The 22214-nt window shown below is 42.3% G+C and overlaps 2 protein-coding genes across 2 annotated transcripts in view; both read left to right on the top strand.

The window, feature by feature from the left end:
• LOC117349797 (chloride channel protein ClC-Kb-like) overlaps window positions 1–12385 on the top strand; it is a 60220-nt gene extending 47835 nt beyond the window's left edge. Inside the window, exons 18-22 of the mRNA XM_033923392.1 lie at window positions 695–759; window positions 2165–2233; window positions 8122–8226; window positions 9899–9985; window positions 10146–12385. Of these exons, the coding sequence (XP_033779283.1) occupies window positions 695–759; window positions 2165–2233; window positions 8122–8226; window positions 9899–9985; window positions 10146–10286 (467 nt within the window). The 3' untranslated portion in view covers window positions 10287–12385. The remainder of the gene's footprint in view (window positions 1–694; window positions 760–2164; window positions 2234–8121; window positions 8227–9898; window positions 9986–10145) is intronic.
• Window positions 12386–15973: 3588 nt separating this feature from the next.
• Window positions 15974–19875, top strand: POP7 (POP7 homolog, ribonuclease P/MRP subunit). Its single transcript, XM_033924245.1, has 2 exons — window positions 15974–16123; window positions 18808–19875. The coding sequence occupies exon 2, from the start codon at window positions 18826–18828 to the stop codon at window positions 19252–19254; it is 429 nt and encodes a 142-aa protein (XP_033780136.1). The 5' UTR covers window positions 15974–16123; window positions 18808–18825; the 3' UTR covers window positions 19255–19875.
• The last annotated feature ends 2339 nt before the right edge of the window (window positions 19876–22214 follow it).

Here is a 22214-nt window from a genome sequence, read left to right as displayed (position 1 = left end):
ACAAACAATTATCAGTGCTAATTGTCATCAATTTTAATTTATGCATCTTCCTAGTTGCTATTCTGTAAAGAGGCGCATATAAACTTTTGAGCACGCAAGTGAAAAGGGGGGCATGGCTATAGGAGAAGTATGGGTGGATCAGGGCCTTCACTGAAGATGCGTGCGGTATTGTAGAATGCAGGAGATCCACACCTAATTTAGTGCGAGGGTTTACACCAGGTTTCAGTTGATATAAATTCTCGTGCCCAAAATTGGGTGCAGATCTCAGAACTTTACTCCATCAAATATTACAAAGACTAGGAGACACTTGATGAAGTATCAGGGAAATACTTATAAGAGGAAAGATTTTATTCACTCAGAGAGTAGTTAAGCTTTGGAACACGTTGCCACATGATGTGGTAACAGTGGTTATTGCTCAGTTACTGGCGTTAATTGGCTCATTAATCAATTGGATTGCACGGACAAATTGGGTATGCACCCAAATTTACATGCACAATTTTGAGTGCCATTTATAGAATTTGGGGCTTAACTTCCTTTGCAAATTAACCCCACCTTACACAACCAAAATTCTGTATTGTTTATTGAAAGCTTCTATACCGCTACTAATGACTGTGGAGACAATTCTGAGCAGTTTGCACGAGCTTCAATAAAGGTGTTACAATATCTGAGCTTCAGTAATCTTATGTTGTTTTAGAGAACCTGAATCCCTTTGACCGAAAGAAGAGCACAGTGGATTCTGTGGCAAAGGAAAGTGGAGAGGTGAGAGGCAGTTGATCCATTCCACAAGAGAGACCAAAGGATATACATGTGGCTTTGTAAATAGGCAGGTCCAATCATTAGGCATAGCTAAGCAGTTGCCTAGTGAGACAGCTTCATGGGGGTCAGCAAGGAACAGTTGTAATCAAAGCAAAACAATAAATCCTGACAGCCCTGCAAATTAAAAGAACCATCAGCATAATTTACCTGCATTGTGTGATGATCATGACTGTTGAATTTAATTAACAAAATCTTGGAGGCTGCAGGCTAAGGACTTGAGGGTGTGTGTGTAAAGTTTGTCTAGGGTACCCATTACCCTCGCACCAGCTCTGTTTGTAAAGTAAAGGCAGGAAAAAGACCGGTAGTGAGCAGAGAGTTTACTAGAAAGCAACGTTTTGACTTACATTAAACATGGTTTCTTTTGAAGGAAATGTACAAGTATCATAGTTGAGATATTTACAAAATTTGTAGCTGAGCACAGATGTGTCTAGAAAAGAATGCACTGAGACATATTTTATGTACCGTAGTTCTTGTATTCCTATCTGCTTTTTCAGTAAGGGCAACCATTAATCAATTCTACAGCTTATTTGCTTCTCCTCAGACATTATGTTTGATCATGCTAAGACTAAATGGACTTTATTTGAAAATGTTAAAGTTCCAAAGATACACTAATATCATCCACATAAAATAAAATCATCCATATAAAAGTAAAATGATCCACATAAAAACCTTAAAGGACCTAGCCCGCTAGGGATGCAGGACCCAACACGGTTTGCGTTTCGACAAAAAGTCTTCTTCAGGGGTCCCTGGGGGTCCTATAATGATGAATACGTGGGAAAGCTAATATGTGGTGAGCCGGATATCCTGAAAACTTGACAATGGAGGTTCCCTAGGATGAGTCTGGGAATCACTGAATAGGAGGGTATTGACATGTTTACAACCCTAACCCCATTTTCCATCTAGCCCAACCATCATAGAATTAGTCCCCAGCTAAGACGCATAGACAGCAGCTCATTCCAGATCTCAGTACGTGTGTATCCTCATTCTGTGTCAATGTTGTGTAATGGTTGAGACTCCCACCCTCTCTACATAGAAATATGAGGTATAAGTGCTATTTTTGCAAATCCCAACCCCAGATGACACAAGGTGTGGAAGTTTGACTTATGAAGGGGTGTTTTCCCAACATGAAAAGTGATTCTAAGTGACTAGCACATTAATTAGTTGAGTAGTTGATGATTTGGAGTGAAAAGAACACAATTTAGGTAAATAATGAATTGCAAAATTTTGGCACAGATTCAATCCATGCCACCACATTCATGTTAGAGGGACGCTTGCTCATGCAAATCCTGTCATTGCTTTATTGAATTTAAACAGTCATAACAATCTCTTCCTTACTATTGCCCAGTAGCAAACACAATCTTTCCAGGAAGGAAGACGTCGGAGGTCCAGCAAAAGGCGCTCCCGTTATTATACCATGGTAGGTGATACTCAGTTTGCTATGTCCCCTTCTTTTTATTTCTGGCAGCATTCCCAGGATAGTCACAGTATTATTTTGTACTCACATTAAGCAGAAAAACATTCCTTTTCAATCTAACAGCGATCGGCAGTTAATAAGCATTTGCTTGCATGCCACACTGCCTGTCATGGATCAGACCTTCTCTCTCTGATTGAGGGATCTTCCTCTCATTTGCCGGTACAATTCTCTAAATTTAATTAAGAAAACTAGGTCCTTGGAGAGATTGGGGCTCTTCTCCCTGGAAAAGCGGAGACTCAGAGGAGACATGATAGAGACCTACAAGATCATGAAGGGCATAGAGAGAGTAGAGAGGGACAGATTTTTCAAACTTTCAAAACATAAAAGAACAAGAGAGCATTCGGAAAAGTTGGAAGGAGACAGATTCAAAACGAATGCTAGGAAGTTTTTCTTTACCCAGGGTGTGGTGGACACCTGGAATGCGCTTCCAGAGGACGTAATAGGACAGAGTACGGTACTAGAGTTCAAGAAAGGATTGGACAATTGCTACACTGGATTCTTCAGAACGAGGCCCTGGAGCTAGGGATTGAATGAGTGCACCAGGCTTTTGGCCCTTGTACTCCTGAGAGACTGAAGGACATTGTTGTATGTCTACAGAGCTTTGCCCTAAAAGAATGTATGCTCAGGAGAGCTAGAGAAATGGCTGGGGTAGCTTGGAAAGTCTCTGCCAAACTTTTATGACTCACAACAAAATATGAGAAAATAGTAACCTCAAACAGTAGTGCTCAGGAAACCTTACACACTCCAATGGGAATTCAGATTCCACTGTACTCAGAACAAGTCAGTGGTGTTGGAATTCTTCACCATTCCCTTTACATGGAGAGTGAAAAATATTTTTTGTGGAGATACAATTTTGTTCTTTTTTTCTTTTTATCTTTTTACATCCTTGTATATTCTACATCCCAATAACTTATAATAGCTTAAAAAGCATATATATCGAAAAGGAATTAAAAGTGTATCACTTAGCTTAAGATCCTTATCGGTTCCCCTTCCCAGAAAGGGAAGGGAAGGGGAACCGATAAGGATCTTAAGCTAAGTGATACACTTTTAATTCCTTTTCGATATATATGCTTTTTAAGCTATTATAAGTTATTGGGATGTAGAATATACAAGGATGTAAAAAGATAAAAAGAAAAAAAGAACAAAATTGTATCTCCACAAAAAATATTTTTCACTCTCCATGTAAAGGGAATGGTGAAGAATTCCAACACCACTGACTTGTTCTGAGTACAGTGGAATCTGAATTCCCATTGGAGTGTGTAAGGTTTCCTGAGCACTACTGTTTGAGGTAGCTTGGAAAGGCCACAGATTGGAGCTGTATCAGGATTTAGTGGCGAGCACACTGCAAAAGAGGTGGGCTTTTCAAGAAGTGACATGGGCTTTGACTAGAGTACAGTTAAAATATAGACGGACCTTTCCTTTTGGTCTGCTGGTCACCAAAACCAGTGCCCATACTAGGATTACTTCTTTGAGAGAGGCCCAAGATTTTCTGCAAAGAGAGGAGATCAAGGTCACAGAGGACAGTGGCTCTGGTGTGGTGACTGAGAGCATATGGTGATGGCTAGCAGACTGGCAGAAGATGGAGTGCTGGATGGGATTGTCTGCAAACCCCTTAACCTCAAGAGTGACTGGAGGAGGATCCTGAGATGGCTTGGTTGGAAGGTGTTAGTTTTATATGACTTTAACGTAAGTTTTGAGATTGAATTGAAGGATGTTCAGGATGGTTATATGGGGGGACAGTTGCATGTGTGGGCGTTGGGAAGGATGGTGAACGACTGAGTGGGGGAGCTGAGGGTGGAATGTTGTCTTATGTGTATGTGGGGCTTTGGTGCCTGAATATTAGTATAAAAATCTCAGATATATCTATGGGGAAAGGGAGATGTAATGGCCTATAGGGGATTGTCACTTCCTTGCATAATGGTGAGAGGTCAGATTGATCCCACGTTTGGGTGGTGGGGGGAAGGAAGGGTGTAGGTGGGAGGGATGGGTATGTGAGGAGGAGGGGGTTGGGTGGGGATAGATGGTAGGGTGAGGGGTGAGGGATATTATGGGGGTGTTGGGGTTTCTCTCCTACAATTTGAAAGGTATCAATTTTCCTCATAAGAGGCAAGCATTCTATAGGGAGCTGAGGCGACTAAACGCATCCATTTGTTTTGTGCAGGAGACTCATTTGCTCCGCATTAGTGAGAAGTTTTTGCAGGCCTCATGGTTCCTTTTTGAGTCTCCCAGGGGAGATCCTCAAGGGGGGGTGTATTTTATTTGCAAATTTATATTTGGCTCTGGGATCCTCAGAGGAGATACTTGAAGGTGGTCCTCATGCTGGAGGGTGCCCTCTATACTCTAGTCACAGTATAAACCCCTAACACTAACCAGGGGGATTTTATTCCCAAAATACTCCAATTTAAAGATGATTCCTTGTTACTTTGTGGGGGTGGGGGGAGACTTCATACTTAATGATGGCACCCTATTTAGATAATTTGGGGATGAGTATGGGATAAAGGACAGGAAAAAATTATAGGATGCTTTACACACTATAGCTGTGAAGGATGGGTGGCATTGGCTATATCTGAATGAACAGAACTATACTTATCCCAGGTCAAGCAGGCAGCATATTCTCAACAGTGGGTGACGTCACTGACGGAGCCCCACAGCGAACAGCCTCGAAAGCAGACTTGCTTGAAGATCTTTGTAAGAGCTTCAGAGTGCTGCACTGCGCATGCGCGAGTGCCTTCTCGCCCGAGTTAGGGCGCGCGTCTCCTGTGAGGAACCTCAATGTTTTCCATGGAGCCAAGAAGTTCTCTTCTTTAGCTCTGCAACCTTCATTGCCTTCTCTCACCGTGGCTTTTGTTATTTTATTAGTCGCTGTGCACGAGTTTCGTTATTCTTTTCTTTCTCTTACCGTATTTTTTTTTTTTTTTAAACCTTTTCTTTTTTCTTTTTTTTTTCCGGCAGCGGCCTTACGGCCTAGGCTTGGCCGCTTACCTCGTTCGGTACGTCAGGCTTCGTTTTTTCTATGTCCCGGCTTCTAACCGGGTTCAAGAAGTGTAGCCAGTGCAACAAGACCCTTTCAATCACCAATCCCCATAGTCGGTGTATTGTTTGTCTGGGTCCTGAACATTGTCCTGACGCTTGTTCACGCTGTGCTACCCTCCAACCTCGGGCCCTTCGTCGGCGCCGTGCCAAGCTTCTTCAACTGTTTGGCACGATGGACCAGCAGGCTGACAAGGTCTCGACCTCAGCTTCGGGGACAGCCTCGACCTCTAAGTCCTCGACCTCGACTCCAGTTTCTGACTCCACCAAGGCCTCGACCTCGACTCCTTCGACCTCGAAGGCCTCGGCGGCACCTCCTCTGAAGACCTTGACGGGTAAGTCTCCTGCCTCTCCTTCAGGTACTACTTCTAAGAAGCCTCCAGAGTCTCAGGCCATATCTACCGGCCTACCTGCCTCGACTAGACCTCCAGCTAAGCGTGCCTCCAAGCATCGGGAATACTCGAGGTCGCCCTCCTTGGAGCGCACTGCTGCACCTTCGAGACCTGATCCTTTTGTCTCGGTGCCTATGTTCGAGGACATATTAAAAGCAATTCTGACCACGCAGATTTCCTTAGTAATGGCTCAACTCCTCACGTCCTCGACCCAGCTTCCTGTGAACCAGCCTGAGCGGCAGTCTGAGACCACGGTGGAAGCACCTAGAGGCAAGCCTCAGAAGTCTCGCCGGTTCTAGTCCAGTGATTCTTCACCTACTCCTCGGACACAGTCTCATCCACCTTGACTGAAGCACTGCTCGAGGCATTCGATGCATCTCGCTTCCAAGCTTTTTCAGGAGACATCTCTTCAACAGAAACCTTCGCCTTCTTTGGATACTGAGACTTCTATGCCTCGTCTATCCAAGGCTACTGAGACTTCTTTCCAAATCTAAACATAAATCTCGCAAAGCTATTACACCGGCTGCTTCTCCTCGAGACCGCCTCCGAGGGAGCCTTCTCCTCCTGCCTTGACCTAATCTGTTCCTCGAACCCCGGGAATTTCACCATCAAGGGTTTTGAAGCGCAAACACTCACCATTTTATCACCAGTGGGAGATGATCACCTCAGATCTCTGGGTTCTCAACATTCTTCGAGAGGGATACTCACTTCACTTTCTTCAGGTGCCTCCAGATCGCCCCCCAAGAGAGTGTCTTTCCAATTCGTCGCAACTTCCCCTTCTTCTTCAGAAAGCTCAAGCTCTTCTTCACCTTCGAGCTGTCGAGGAGGTCCCTCTAAACCAACGGGACATGGGCTTTTATTCCTGTTATTTTCTAGTCCCAAAGAAGACTGCGGATTTGTGACCCATTCTGGACCTCAGAGCCCTCAACAAATTTCTAGTCAAAGAGAAGTTTCGGATGCTATCTTTACCAACCTTATATTCCCTGATGGATCAGGGAGATTGGCTATGCTCTCTAGATCTCAAAGAGGCTTATACTCATATCCTGATTCATCCAGCCTCTCGCAAATATCTTCGATTCAGGGTGGGGAATCTTCATCTACAATATAGAGTTCTTCCTTTCGGACTCGCCTCATCCCCCAGAGTCTTCACGAAATGTCTGGTGGTGGTGGTTTTTCCATACCTGAACGATTGGCTTATCAAGGCCCCCTCTCAACAAGAGGTTATTGCAGCGACCCAACATTCTTCAACAATGACATTCAAATGGGTTGTTCAACATTGAAATGAGCACTCCAATGGATTATTGAAAATCGCCGAGCCATTTTCTAAGAGTGGTGTCAGCTTTTGTCGACAAAAATCAGCGACTGGTCCAGTACAGTGCCAGCACTGTTAAAAGTGCTGCTTGTGGTGTGTGTTCTACATTGGCTAATTAAAAAAATAAAAGTTACATGATTCTCATAAACTTTAGTTTGTTTTTTTTCCTTGGGAGAGGTAAAAGCAGGATACACTGGGAAGGGGAAGGTCTGCCATTTTGAAGAGGCAGCCTGCTGGCAGGAGGGAGTGAACAGCCATCCTGCCGATTGTCATCTAAAAAGGTATGGGGTTGGGGGGGTTTGCGGGGGCCCCAGCGGCAGGAGGGAGTGAGCAACCCTTCTGATGCTTTTTAAAGGTGGTAATGTCAGGGGTGTGGGATCCAGATGGCCAAGGAAGGAAGGGGTGGGCTTCCCTTCTGCTGATTTTTTTTTTTTTTTAAGTTCAGGGGATGCAGGCCATCATGGGGGAGATCCCGACATGACCTTTTTAAAAAATGTTTTAATGGGGACAGATATTGTGCATGACACGCACAATATCTATGCCCATTTAAAAAAAGCTGCTGTTCAGCACTTTTTTTTAATGCTATTGGCACCTCCAGACCTGTCGGAGATTTCAGAGTGTTGAAAAATAGAACCTCATTTTCTGCATCATGTGGACATCAACTGGACCCCTGAGGAAGGCGTGTTCGCCAAAACAGACCGTCGACTATTATATTTGTATTTTTATGGCTTTATTGTGAAAGAATGTATAATAAATTATTTCCAGAACATCTATATCCACAATCTTTTTTGTTTTTATCGTTGGATTGATTCTACTGTGGATTATTGGGTCTTTTTTTTCTTTTGTTGTGTTGCATCAATAGGAGTGCTCATTTTAATATCGATAAGCTTGTTGTAATGTATATACAGTACATACAATTATCGGAGGCTGCTACAAAGCACAGAAAAGACTGCAATTTGCTGTTCTGTGCATTGATAGATGCAATAATTCATCATTTAACTTGTTAAAACTGGTTTGTTGACAATTGTTAATTGCACAATGAGTTTTGTGCATGTGGGCCTCAGTCATTAATGTTCTCACTTGCTCCTCTACTTCAGGTAGAAGAATGGGAGTGCCAGCAGTTACAGGAGATTGTCCGCATGGAGAATTTAATCATTGACCCTGCACCCTATAGGCTGATGGAGAAGGAAACGTTGTATGAGGTGAGAAAATTTTTTCTGCACATAGTTTCTCTAGGACAGTGGTCTCAAACTCAAACCCTTTGCGGGGCCACATTTTGGATTTGTAGGTACTTGGAGGGCCGCAGAAAAAATAGTTGATGTCTTATTAAAGAAATGACAATTTTGCATGAGGTTAAACTCTTTATAGTTTATAAAACTTTCCTTTAACAGTTAAAAGGAAAGATATATAAACTATAAAGAGTTTTACCTCATGCAAAATTGTCATTTCTTTAATAAGACATTAACTATTTTTTCTGCAGCCCTCCAAGTGCTCTATTTTTTCTGCAGCCCTCACATTTAAAGTTTAATATCTTTTCTTTCTCAAAACTGGCACATTTCAATCACTAAATTGAAAATAAAATAATTTTCCTACCTTTGTTTGGTAATTTCATCAGTCTCTGACTATGCATCCAATATTTCTTCTCTTCTTTCAGCCTCCTGTATGCTTCCTCTCCTCCAGACCTCATTCCCTCCCCCAACTTTTTCTTTCTTTCTCCATGTCTGTCTTTCTTTGATTCCGTGTCCCATTTTTTGCTTTGTTTCTGGCTCCCTGTCACCCCCTTCTTTCTTTCTTTCTTTCTTCCTTCCTGCCCTCCCCCACGCCACCGCTGCCAGGGAATAGGCTGCTGCTGCTGCCGCCATCGGGAACAGGCCGAGATCTCCCTCTTTCTCTTCTCCACGGGGCCAACCAACTCTCGCCGCCCGACGTCAATTCTAACGTCGGAAAGGACGTTCCGGGTAGCCAGGCAGCGATTGGCTAGCCAGAATGTCCTCTCGACGTCAGAATTGACGTCGGGCGGCAAGAGTTGGTCGGCCCCGAAGAGAAGCAGGGAGATCAAATAACATGGTGCCGGCCTGAGAAGGGAAGGGAAGCAGGTTGGGCACCACTGCTCTAGACGAGCCACACTCTAGGGAGAACAGTGGACTGCCCCCCACTTGATACGCCACTGGAGCAGCAGCGTGTCTGGCCGGCTCTTCCGTGGATAGCGCAAGGAGCCGCCAACCCGCAGCTTTGAACGGAACGAGCCGGCCAGACACGCTGCTGCTCCAAAAGGAAGATAATGATCCAGTCCAGACCGCGGGCCGCAAATAAAATCTGGAGAGCCACATGCGGCCCGTGGGCTGTGTGTTTGAGACCGCTGCCCTATGACCTCCAACATCTGTAAGTTCAGCCCTGTACTTCTCATGTCACTGTGTTTAGAGTACATTACAGAGATTTCACACACAGGCAGCTGACTCCTTTGATTCCAAGCAGAGAGCTTTATTTCTCCTTCTCCTGTTACAGAAACACATCTAATACTCATAGCTACTTCTGTCTGCCTGTTAGGCTAGATCTTTTCCCAGGGATAGGATAGACCACTATAGCTGTCCGGGTAACAAAGGTCTCATCAAAGACCTGGTTAGAATCCTGGGCAAAACTTTATTTAACCAACACAGCATTATACAATTTTGTTGGAATCTCCTTTGACATTGTCAGCTCCCACACTCTGTGCATTTTACTAGAAGGTTTGCCTGACAGTTTCAACCCTTTCACTCTTTACATTTTGCTGGTGCCTCCCTGGCATTTTAAGCCCCTGCAAACTACATTTTGCATTTTCAGATATTGTCACAGTCTCTGGCTGATCTTGTCACTGATTTTCCTGTCTTTATTTAGTGCTATGACCTTTTCAACTTGCTGGGACTGAGAATAGCTTATGTTACATCCATAGGAAGACTGGTTGGAGTGGTTAGCCTAAAGGAGGTACTTTATTTTATTTATTACATGTATCTAATGGGAGTTTTTGTGTATGTCTAATATAGGGGGGGAAGGTTTTCTGAATAGGTAAGAACCCCTTAATGTTCAGTAGCTTACTGTTAACCCACCACTTAAAAGTTTTTTTTTCGTATTGTATCTCTTGTAGCTAAAGGATGCAGTGAATCACTCTGTTAAAGGCACTTTCACAAGGAGAAGGCCATGTCATGACAATGTAACCCAAGAATGTAAGGAGGCAAAGACATCCTTCACGCAACAAGCATCACATATCCTTGAATCCTCTCCTTAGAGCCTGTTTCCCAGAAGTCCTCCCCTACTACAGAGGCTTCACCAGAATATCCAGACATGTGTGTGCCAGCAGCATGGCAAGATAGCTCTGATGCACAAAAGAGGCAAGGCATTAAACTGGGCAATACAAATTTATTATCTTGGGGCTATCCTTGTGTTCTCTCTTATTAACACAAAATACTACCCATTGCAAGAGTGTCAAATTGGAATATCACTCTTGAACAACATAATTAAGGGTGACTGAAATTAAAGAACGCAAGAAGGTAAGGGTTGGCCCTTTGGTATGGTGGTGGAAGCTGCTGGTGAGATCTGAAGTTTTCAGCTCTCTAATAGAGGTTAAAAGGAGTTTTCAGGGCTCTACAGATGTCAGGTGTTTAAAAAAAAAAAGGTAGGAATGAGCTCTATTGGTGCAAAATACCTAAGGGGGATCAAGTTTTAAGGAGACACCCCTTTTTGGCCCTTTTCCAGAGTGGGAGTTTGTGTTTATTCAGACTTGACTTACTGCCTCTATTGGTGCACAGATCAAAGTGGTTCACAATGACAATGCTCTCCTAATACGAGGGTGATTCAAAATAAAAGGCAATTATTAAATTACGTGATAACCAAAACAGAGCTAGCAAAATGCAACATATGTACTCGTACATTGCCATTTGTATAGTTGTCCAAAGTGCAGAGCTCGGCCTATAATAATGTGGCAGCTACAAGGTCAGAAATATAGATGCTGCATTGCAAGATTGCACCATCGAAGAAGAACATGTAGTGTGATTTCTTTGGGCAGAGTGAAACCTGTGGAAATTCACCGTCAGAGGGGGCAATCCAAGATGGCTGCATGTTAGATTGGTGCCTCTTATCTGCCCCACGGAACTGCTAATTCTACTGGAGTTTTTTTCTAGATTGTGTGCCATTTGACCATGATCTGTTCCTGCAATGTTTCATACTAAAAGAAAAGGTGTTCTGAAATTGAATCCCTTCCAACTCAGAAGCTCGACACCGGTTCAGCAACAAATTTTGGAGTGGTACTTGAACCAATTAACAACCAACTTACCAAGAGAAGGGGGCCCTGCTGTGAACGTGGATGATGGAGTGTCCAGTTTCTTGGGACATGAAACATTGCTATCCCCGACAGATTCCAGTCCACCACCGTGTCCATCAACACTGGTTGCCCCGGTGGTGATCCCAGGGGTGAAAATTGCTGCCCTGGGCTCAATAGCGGGTATTTCGCTGCTTCCAACTCCCCCGGTGGTGACTCTAGAGTCTATTTGGCAGGTCTTACAAAGGCTTGACGGAACGCTGACAAAATCCACACAAGAGATACTTAACCTTTCAAAGAAAGTTGATAATTTGTCTAATATTGAGAAGATTAAATAAGACTCCACAGAGCAAATACTACATGAGCCGTTATTCTTGGATCGACTACTAATACCTTACTCCTCACTTAAGACACTAAGATCGACGCAACAAAATTTATTAACTATCCCTTCTTTGAAAATAATTGGGACCAGAAGAGCAACCATTTTTTCAGTACTAGCCCCTCAACAGTGGAATAATTTGCCAATCTATTTACGTAATGAATCATCATTAGACAAATTTAAACGTGGCTTAAAGAGTTTCCTTTATAAAGATGCATTTAATATATAGACAGAACATTCTAATAAACATAACACCTAGTCCCCAAAGAATTAAACGAATAGGTCGTCAATTTGAAATTATAAGCGTTTTTCTAATCTTACTCTTCTTATTTTTCTTTTCCTTTAAAAGGCCATTAATATTTAAACTGATTAACCAATCCAAACATTATCTTCATATTCTGAAAGATTTTAAAAATAATTAAAGCATTTTTAATCAATTTTTATTATATTCTTTCTTAAATGACCCCTTCCTTGTGTGCAAACCTTAAATGTTTCTTTTTTTCTATAAATTGTAATTCTACCCATTATCCAATTGTTCCAGTTTGTATTAATTTGTAATAGAACAAAAATGATTAGCATGTATTATCTTATCTTATTTGTGTCATCCCTGCCTTTTTTCTATATATTAGAAATTTGTAATACGCATTGAAATGTTGGATATTGGGTAAAAATCAAAATTTATTAAACTTGAAACTTGATATAAATGGTTTAAAAGAAATTACATCTACTTTGATTAAAGATAAGATCTAGGTGCACTGGAAAATGGAACAGTTTGAGAATTTTAATAGGTGGCTCAATATTCGGCTACTGAACTTTCCTAAATCTCCAGCCTTAAATTCTAATGATTACATTACATTAGGGACTTCTATTCCACCTATACCTTGCAGTTCAAGGCGGATTACAAAAGAGCTAACTGGACATTTCCAGTGAAGTTACAACAGTTTTTTTTTTTTTTTGGGGGGGGGGGTTGGTTACAAGGGAGGAGAGGTCCCTGGATTAATTCCGGAAGAACTTGCAAATTGGATATTAAATTGACTGTACGTTACTGTGTGATATAACAAATAGATTACAGTTAGAGTACAAATAAGATTACGTTACATTTCAGGGATCTGAATACTTGGTTGGTGTTTTGGGGAGGAAGAGATTATTTAAGTGGAGGTTTTGGGGGAGAATTTATCTAGGAGGAGGGGGAAAGGTTGGGTTAAGATATCTGGATAAATTTTTTGAAAAGTATTGTTGATGAAACATGGTTACACCACTATGATCCTGAGACAAAACAACAATTCATGCAATGACGGCACTCAGGTTCTCCAAGGCCAAGGAAATTCAAGACCCAAAAGTCAGCAGGAAAGGTCAAGGCCACAGAGTTTTGGGATCAGGAAGGTGTTGTAATTACTGACTATCTTCCAAGGGGACCAAATAGTTAATGTAGAATACTATTGTAACTTGCTGTGCCGATTAAAAGAGGACTGCAAAACTGCTAGTTTTGTATCAGCTTCCAGCTATCTGATTTCTTAAACAAGGTCGATGCATAACTCGAAACATGGGTTCAGATCCATGCATAGTACAGAATCATTACTGCTAGAACTGATATCAAAGGCCAAATCTTACCTAAGCAGGGGTACACAATCTGTACTTCTACAGTTTAACATCTCGGCTGCATTTGATGAGGTGGACCACTCTCCTTTACTTTTTTAGATTAAAGGGATTGGGACTTATATACTGCCTTTTTGTAGTTTTACAACCACACTCAAAGTGGTTTACATACAAGTACTTCAGGCATTTTCCCTATCTGTCCCAGTAGGCTCACAATCTATCTAATGTACCTGGGACAGTAGAGGATTAAGTGACATGTGACCCTGGGCAAGTCACTTAATCCTCTACTGCCCCAGATTTGAACCCACAACCTCAGAGTGCTGAGGCTGTAGCTCTAACCACTACACCACACAGAGTATGGTAATGAAATGCTTTGCGGAGTTTCCGACCAACAGAACATATATGAAGTAAAGAAGGCAATGATAAATCTCAAGCCTGGAAAGCCTTTTTGTGGCATTCTGCAAGGCCCACCGTTGTCTCCATCCCTGTTTAATATATACCTCAGAGCATTAGGAAGGAAATGATCACTTCCACAAATCCACATATTCTCATGTGAAGATGATATTTTCCTGTTGTGTCCAATTAAGGACACCTTGAGGCCACCACCCAATTTATAGGAAGGGTTGTTGAAGATCTGTGTATGGACAAAAATAAACTTTCTCAAACTGAAGACCAAGGTCCTCTGGTTTGGAAACTATAATTCCTTGCCTTATACAGAATTAGTGTTGGTAACTGGAGAAAACTGGAGAACATCAAAGGTGTTGAGTGTAATTATAGATTCAGGCCTTACCTTTGCTGACCAGATTAATTCCTTGGTTAGAAAACGTTTCTTCAGACTAAGACAATTAAAAGCAATTAGATCTGTTCTGAGTCAGGCTAGTTTCAAGACAGTAGTGCAAGCGATCCTGCTCCCTTACTTGGATTATTGCAATTCCTTGTATTGCGGTCTTACTGAAAAAGAATGTGGGAGATTACAGCTACTCCAAAATACGGCTGCCAGACTAATCTGACAAAGTCGCTTTTAAGGGAATTACACTGGCTTCCCATAAGAAAGAGAATTCAAAATAAAATTGCATGCATGGTCAAAGCCATTTATAAGGAGAATTCCATAGGACTATACAAACTCTTTTTTCAACTCAAGATCAGTGCAACGCTTTAAGCTAGCTTTCCCTTCACCTTTGCCTATACACCAAAAGAAGTTATATGAATCCACGTTCATATTCCAAGGCCCCAAAATTTGGAATGGCCTCCCACAACACCTGCATCAACCGGACACATATTACAACTTTAGGAGAATGCTAAAGACTCACCTCTTCAAATTAATAATTCAAAATGCAAAGACATTTCTACTTCTTCAAACATGTAATTCATTGTTCATTACCACTGATTAGAAATCTTGTTGTAAACTGCATTGAATCCTTGTCGAAACTTGTAGAAAAGAAACAAATGTATGGCATGGTATTAAAAGAAAAAAGGAGAGGGAAGATATGGAAAGTTCTCGTTTTGCAAGACAATGCACCTGGCTCACAAGGCTGGCAAAAATGATGGATGTTTTGATGTAACTGGGATTTCAGTGCATAGACTATCCACCCTACTCACCAGATCTTGTTCTATCTATTTTCTGTTTCCAAACCTTAAAAAGAGTTTGAAAGGGCGGCAATTTTCAAGTGATTCAGAGGTGATTGCAGCAGCGGAGTAGTATTTCAGTGACCAGACAAAGCATTTTTGGAAGGGTTACAGAAACTTCAGATACGATGTGCCAAGTGTGTTGAACTTAGGGGTGAATATGTGGAATAAGTTGTAAGTTTCGTGGCTCCATGTCATTCCTCTCTTGGCTGGACTGAGAACTTTTCAGTACCCCCTCATTCAGCCTAATACACTATCTCATGCTATGTGGTCATACACATATATACACTGCTTTTGGAGTCACATTTTTTTTTATTATTTGGGGAGTCTGTTGCATAGGGCATTATTACCCACATCAGTAGGTATATTATTTGGGAAATTTAGTTTAGACGGAACACGGTTAATGGGTAGTTGCCTACTTATTCAAAAAGCATGTATTGTAGGAAAGAAATGTATTTTGCAGAGCTTGGCAGAAGTTTACAGAATATTCCTTTATTATGTCTTAAGGATGGGATGTGGGGTAGGACGAGATATGTGGGTGAAGTAATAGCAACAAGGCTGATGAAGTGATATTGTTAATGAACCCTTAACTGTGTTACTGGAATACTCATCAATAAAAATTTGTTGACATATAATCAGATGGCTGGACAAGTTGAAAACAACCATGGAGATGATGCTGGAGGACCTTACCAGACTAGCACAAAACCGATTTCTTTTTAGATCTGTAATTCAAATTGCTAGGACTCCAACACACATCTTACATTCAGAGCAGCTTAATGTCATGCTCTACTGATACCTATACTAGCCTCTAGTCTGCCCTTAACTGCTCCTTCATGTCTATGCGATCGTTTTATGAATTTAAAATTATTTGTAGAACCGGCAAAAATAATAATAATAAAAAAATAACTCCCGATGCACTAACACCAGCTTTGGTGGCAAACCAAAAGTTTAACTAGCACTGTGCAACAAGTCCCCGCCTCTTTACTTCGGCACAGCCGCAAATGCTCTCTTCCGGGTTGATATGGCAAAGATACAGGAAACGACGTCATCTGACGTCATCACCTCGTCCACTGGCGCGCGGGTACGGAGGGTCTCCGCGCGCATGCGCCCTTCCATCAGGTGACCTCGGATGCTGCTGGCCCGTGCAGGTGTCGGTTAGAACCTTTCTGCGTCGATTCGGTTTAGTGAAGGGCGGAGGAAGCAGTAGGTAGGTGGCCGTTCAGCTTTACTCCTCTCAACTTGTTCTTTGACATCGCATAGCTTTTCTTTTCCCGGCACGGCGGGACGCTTGAGAGGGAAATAAGTTGGCGGTAGAGGGTGGAGAGCTACTAGACCGAGAAGAGCGGGAGAGACCGTCCCCGGTCGCGTGAGAGCAGCCGAATGCTTGCGACAGTTGTGTGCTAAATTTGAAGATTTTAGCCTGCCAGGTTGCTTGGGACCAAGAATGACACGGTGACAAAATTCATCACCGTCCCCGCGGATAACCGCGGGAAACCAGCTTCATGTCATTCTTTAAGGAGAGAGGGAAGAATCAGAGTGTAATTGGGCACAACCACTGACCCGCAAGCTTTGCTTTGAAGAATGCTGGTGTAGAAGGACCAAGGTTGAAATAGACACTAGAAAATGACATGGGATTATTTCCCGCGGTTATCCGTGGGGACGGGAACGGTGATGAATTTTGTCACTGTGTCATTCTCTACCAACAAACATAGAGAAGTGGGGACTGTTGAGCAGGGCAGGATTAACCAATAGGCCAAGTAAGCAACGCGGCCCCCCCCCCCCATCGACAAAAAGTAAAACAAGCAAGCAACACGGGTAAGAAAGGCAACGGGAACTGTAATTGTGCAAAGCGGTGCTGCTTGCCCAAAACTTCCATCTGACGCAGCTTCCTGTTTACACCTGGGCGCATGGTGGGGTGGGGCGGGACAGGGGGGGCCCAGTGTACTTGGGTGCCTAGGGGCCCCCAACGAATACCCTGCTGTTGAGTGCAGAGTGCTGGTCACGGATGTATTCCATGTGACGTTTGTATGTTGTTTGTAATTTTAGATGCCGTATGTAAGTGTGTTATTTGTTTTATAGTGATGTCTGTGTTGATGTGATGTGTATGTTAAAAGGAATGCATTATTTTGTATGTAAAGTTATTGCCCTGGATAAGGGGGAGGGATAAACAAAGAAACGATGGTATAGCAGGTTAAATAAAAACATTCAAAAACATCACTCGCCAGCAGTGGGCTACCTCTCCAGGATCTAACATTAAGGGCTCTGTTTACTAAGGTGCGCTAGCGTTTTTAGCGCACACAGCAGATTATTGTCTAGTGCACACAGTATTGTAGCGCGCGCTATTCCACGCATTAAAGCCCTAACGCAGCTTAGTAAAAGGAGCCCTAAGATCCAAATCAGGTGGAGAAAAAAAACCTCAAAAACTATTATCACGCAGCAATCTTTGATGATTTGCAGTTGGCGTTCTTATTGTCATTGGCAAAAATCTCACACCTGCAGCACAATGTTAAAAGATCTAAAGAGGGAAAAATCTGCTACTGTGCACAGTAATCATTTTTATAAATAGCTTTAAGTTATAAAGATTCAAAATACAAAAAAGGCTGAAAAAACAGAAGCAAAATAACACTTAGGGCTCCTTTTACGAAGGCGCGTTAGTGGTTTAACGCGTATAATAGCGTGCGCTAAACCGCCGGCTGCGCTAGCCGCTACCGCCTCCTCTTGAGCAGGTAGTAGTTTTCCAGTTAGCGCGGGGGTTAGCGTGTGATGAAAACTTTCATGCGCTAAAGCCGCTAATGTGGCTTCATAAAAGGAGCCCTTAGCTCTGGCGCCAGAGAACAATACTGTGCTGCAGGTATGAGTTTTTTGCCAGTGACAATAAGAACGCCAGCTGCAAATCATCAAAGATTGCTACGTGATAATAGTTTTTGAGGATTTTTCGCCACCTGATTTGGATCTTAATGTTAGATCTTGGAAAGGTAGCCCACTACTGATGAGTGACATTTTTGAATTTTTTGTTTAATTGTCACTGATAGTGTTCTTGTGATAGCAGTTTAAATATCTATAACATCATAACTTTTATAAATTGATACGTTTAAAGCTTTCCTACAAATCAATTAAGAAAATATAAATGCAGATAAGCTTTTTAGCACAGTATTATTATTATTTTTTTAACCTTGGTTTTGCTTTCCAGTAGTAGTGCTAGGTGAATTAAATGCAAATACCCTGTCTCTGGAAATTAGTATATTTCTACCTGGACCATAAAGGGGTTTGTGACTGCCCAAACTTGCAAGGAATGCCACCAGTGTAATGTGAATTATGACTAGTGCTGCCCAATTCGTTGATTCGAATTGATTCACCAATTCACTTCAGTGAATCGATTCATTCTCAAAAAAAAAAAAAAAAAAAAGGGACTCACCGATTCAATGACAAACACCAACCCCTCTCTTTCCCATGAGTCCTGACTGCTCCTAAAGCAGCAGCGGTGGTGGCTGGCCGACAGAGGAAGTGCTCTGAATAGGCTGCTTCCAGCCTGCCCCACCGGGGCCTTCCCTCTGCCGCATCACTGATGGCATGGCAGAGGGAAGCCCTGGCGTAGCAAGCCATAGGCAGCCTGTTCATAGTGCTGCCTCTGTTGGCCAGTCACCGCTGCTGCTTTAGGAGGCCCTGGTTACATTGATGGGGAGGAGATAGAAAATTGTGAAAAAAATATTTGGACAGTGACAGACTTACGGTGTGGGATCTTACTCTGAATTCCAACTGAAATTGAACCTTATTAATTAAAATTTGAGGAACCTGCCCAAAACAAGCATTGCAGGTGATTTAAAGGAGCAGGAGGAAGCTTCTGGTAAAAACAAACAAACACTGATTGTGTGTTCTTCCTTTAATTTTAAGGTTAGTGGCCTGAAAGTCATGGCTGAAAACAGACCTGCTACACATCTGGAACCAAAGGGAGTTTTGGGTTTGGATGTGGAGATGGACCGGGCAGAACACACCTTACGCCGGCGCTTACCCCGCAAGCTTCCAAAGCGGAACAATGACGTTTATATTAACATGAAGACAGACTTTAAAGCTCAGCTGGCCCGCTGCCGAAAGTTGTTGGAAGGTGGAGGCTTCAATGAGATTTGCATTCATGGACTTGGGCTAGCTATCAACCGAGCTATCAATGTTGCTCTTCAATTGCAGGCCAATAGTTTTGGCACCCTCCAGATAGCTGCCAACACATCCACTGTGGAGCTGGTGGATGACCTTGAACCAGAAGTGGATGATGAAGAGCCAGCAAGTAGAACAAGAAACAATTCAGCTATCCACATCAAAGTTTACCACTCATTTTCCAAATAGTGTTTCAGAGGGTTCTTTATAGGAAAGGGTGTACAGGTTTTGAATATTTTATATTTCTTGACTGCCTTTCAATTTTAGCTCAAAGTAGTTGGCACATTTTCTTTTTAGGTACAAGTTTCTTCCCCAAAGAATTTGATTTTTAAGTGAGTTTGGGAGGAGGAGATCAAGTTACTTCCCCAAGCTCCTAAGGAATATCACTGGGAGATGTGAGATTTGAGCCATGGTTCAACCCAGGTTTTAGGACACATCCAAACGGTGTGGTTGAGGATATCTGCAATCTATGCTGGGTTTACAATGCATGCTAATTTATCTAATGCATAATTATGGATATCCTAAAAAATCTGACTGGCTCAAAGATACCCGTGCAGGTTTGGGAGGCCCCTAATTTAAGAGGACTGATTTCTGAAAGGGAAGAGGGGAGTGCTTTTGGTGAAGGGCTAATACCATTGGATCTGAGACCTAAAGAGGGAGACACTTGGAATCATGATATAGAAAGAGAAAAATGAATGAGAGAGCCTTGAATGAAATAAAATCTGAACCAATCAAGTTCTACAGTAGTTGAATTGTTTAATGAGAAGAATGTTCTTATTCTCCAATAAAATGAAACTGTTGTCCAGAGAACTGAAAAGTGAGTGCTTTCGGACTATAACCTTTTTATTTAACAAATTTTTTTTATCTTGCCATATGTTTCCCTTTTTTAAAGGAATGTACAGTTGACCGACTTTTTTTTGGATCTTTAACTCATCAAGTCACTAGGACCTGAGTCAATGGGAGGCTAAACTACAGTAAAGTGTTGCAAAGATCCATATAACTTCTTACCAATCTGTTGTGTGTTCTAAGTTTTTGATTCTAATGTACAGTATGTTTGAGGACTGAATTTTCTGGGTGGTAATAATTCTATAACTTTGGTGGGGGGGAGTTGATTGTTTGACTTCTTGCTCAGGACTGCTTAGTTCATTGAATTAAGCTACTGACAGTACACTGTAGTAGAGAATGCCACGGTGGCTGTTACCCACGGGTAACCCGCCAAAACGAGGGGGGGGGAGAAACAGTGTTCATCGTGACTATGGGGACAAAGCCATTTGCCGCCTCGTGGAGCGGTGAATAGCCTTGTCTCAGCAGTTAAGGGAGGGATCACGCTCCCGCCTTATGGATCGCTGCCTAATCATGTCCAGAAGTTGCATTAGAGATGTCCTTTCCTGCAGCCACATGTGATTTCAATGCTCCGACTGCTGGTAGGAAGCACATTTAGAAATTGCCTGCCGTGAAGGTGAGGGAGAAAGGGAGGAAAGGTGGGGTAGAGAAGATCAGACGTTAAAGGGAACTGGGGAATGTGGGGCGGAGATCAGACGCTGAAGGGAACTGGGGAAGAAAGAGATTCCAGATTATGGGGGGAGTGGAGGGAAGAAGATCAGTGCCAGACCAATTGGGGGTGGAGGGAGAGATGGAAGGAAGAGGCACAATAACAGAGCATATGGAAGAGACAGAGAAGGCAGACAGTGGATGGAAGGAAATGAATGAGAAGATGAGGAAAGCAGAAATCAGACAACAAAGGTAGAAAAAAATTTATATTTTATTTTTTTGCTTTAGGATAAAGTAATATATTAGTTGTGTTGATAAAAAATTATAAACAAAGCCCTGCCAGCTGAACATCTCTTTCTCTAGTTCAGCAGCCAGAACTTTGATTTATAAGGAAGGAATAAGCAAAATATTGCAGTACTGAGGCTTGTATGGATGCTGCGGGGACAGTGGTCACGGGGACGGGGGTCGGTGGTCATGGGGGCGGTGACGGGGACATATATTTTCCCCATGTCATTCTCTACGCTGTAGCTCACACTGAAGAGGGAGGTTTAGAAGACATGTGACATTGTCTTGCTGATAATTTACCACCCACAATTACAGCAGAAGTTGAAACAGATAGTCACTTGTGCAAGTGGGCAATGTCAGTGCATTGTGTTGGGACAGAATAATTAGAGCTCAGTACCTTGGTTTTGTTTTCCTGTACTGCTGAACAGATGTGAAAAACCAAAGTTTTCCCAATTTTGCAAGGTGTGTTTGGTTTTGTCAGGTAGGTCCTATACGAAAAAGAAGTTGTTAGTGTGTGGTGGGGTTAGTTGTTAGAGGGGGGGGGGGTTCTGGTGTTTCCTAAGCATGTCCCAGACTGCAGTGTACAAAAAGATCTAGAACTTTTATATATCTCCTCCAGCTGTTGAATCTGCTTCAACTGACTGTAACAAGTTGCACAGAAGCACAATAGTTTCAAAGCCAATAGTACAGTAAATAGAGAAAAGGCTCCTGCTTGCCTAGAAAGAAGGGAGCATTGTCTGCATTCCACTAGATCTTCCCTGGTGGAACTTTTATACCATTTTTAATGGGTGTAATTTCACAGCATTGATATAGTATCATAAAACGTCTGGGAGGTTTTTTTTAGAATCAATGATAGAAAGCTGGAACCAATAAGTCTCAGACTAAGGGGTCCTTTTACTAATGCGTGCTAGCTGTTTTAGCGCACGCTAAACACTAATGTGCACCAACCTAACCATAAGATATAATAGGCGTGTTTGCACGCATTAGTGTTTAGCGTGCGATAAAATGGCTCGCGCACCTTAGTAAAAGGAACCTTAAGTTTACCTTTGGTTGGATTCCGAGCGGGTTTCTGAGAATCTTTTCCTCACAGTATCAGGAGACAATAACAGCAGCAATCAGCTTTGTAAATGAGAGCTTAAATTACACACATTATATATAGACAAAGTGGTGTGATTGCTTAGTCTGTATTAAACAAAACAGACGTTAATAAATAAAACCAAACAAAAAGAATACAATACTTTATTTTTTTAATCCACATAAGCGGTAACTTTGTCACCATTCACATATATAAGGTCGATCTTTTATTTAGTTGGTTTAACTTAACATTCAGAGCAGCTTAATTTCATGCTCTAGTGCTACCTATACTGCTCCCT

Source organism: Geotrypetes seraphini, chromosome 16, assembly GCF_902459505.1.
Source record: "Geotrypetes seraphini chromosome 16, aGeoSer1.1, whole genome shotgun sequence".
Lineage (NCBI taxonomy): Eukaryota > Metazoa > Chordata > Amphibia > Gymnophiona > Dermophiidae > Geotrypetes > Geotrypetes seraphini.
This window is presented reverse-complemented; position numbering and strand designations above follow the sequence as displayed.

Bases quoted from the DNA above. Each gene is read 5' to 3' on its own strand.
- POP7 (XM_033924245.1), top strand. From the start codon at position 18,826: ATGGCTGAAAACAGACCTGCTACACATCTGGAACCAAAGGGAGTTTTG.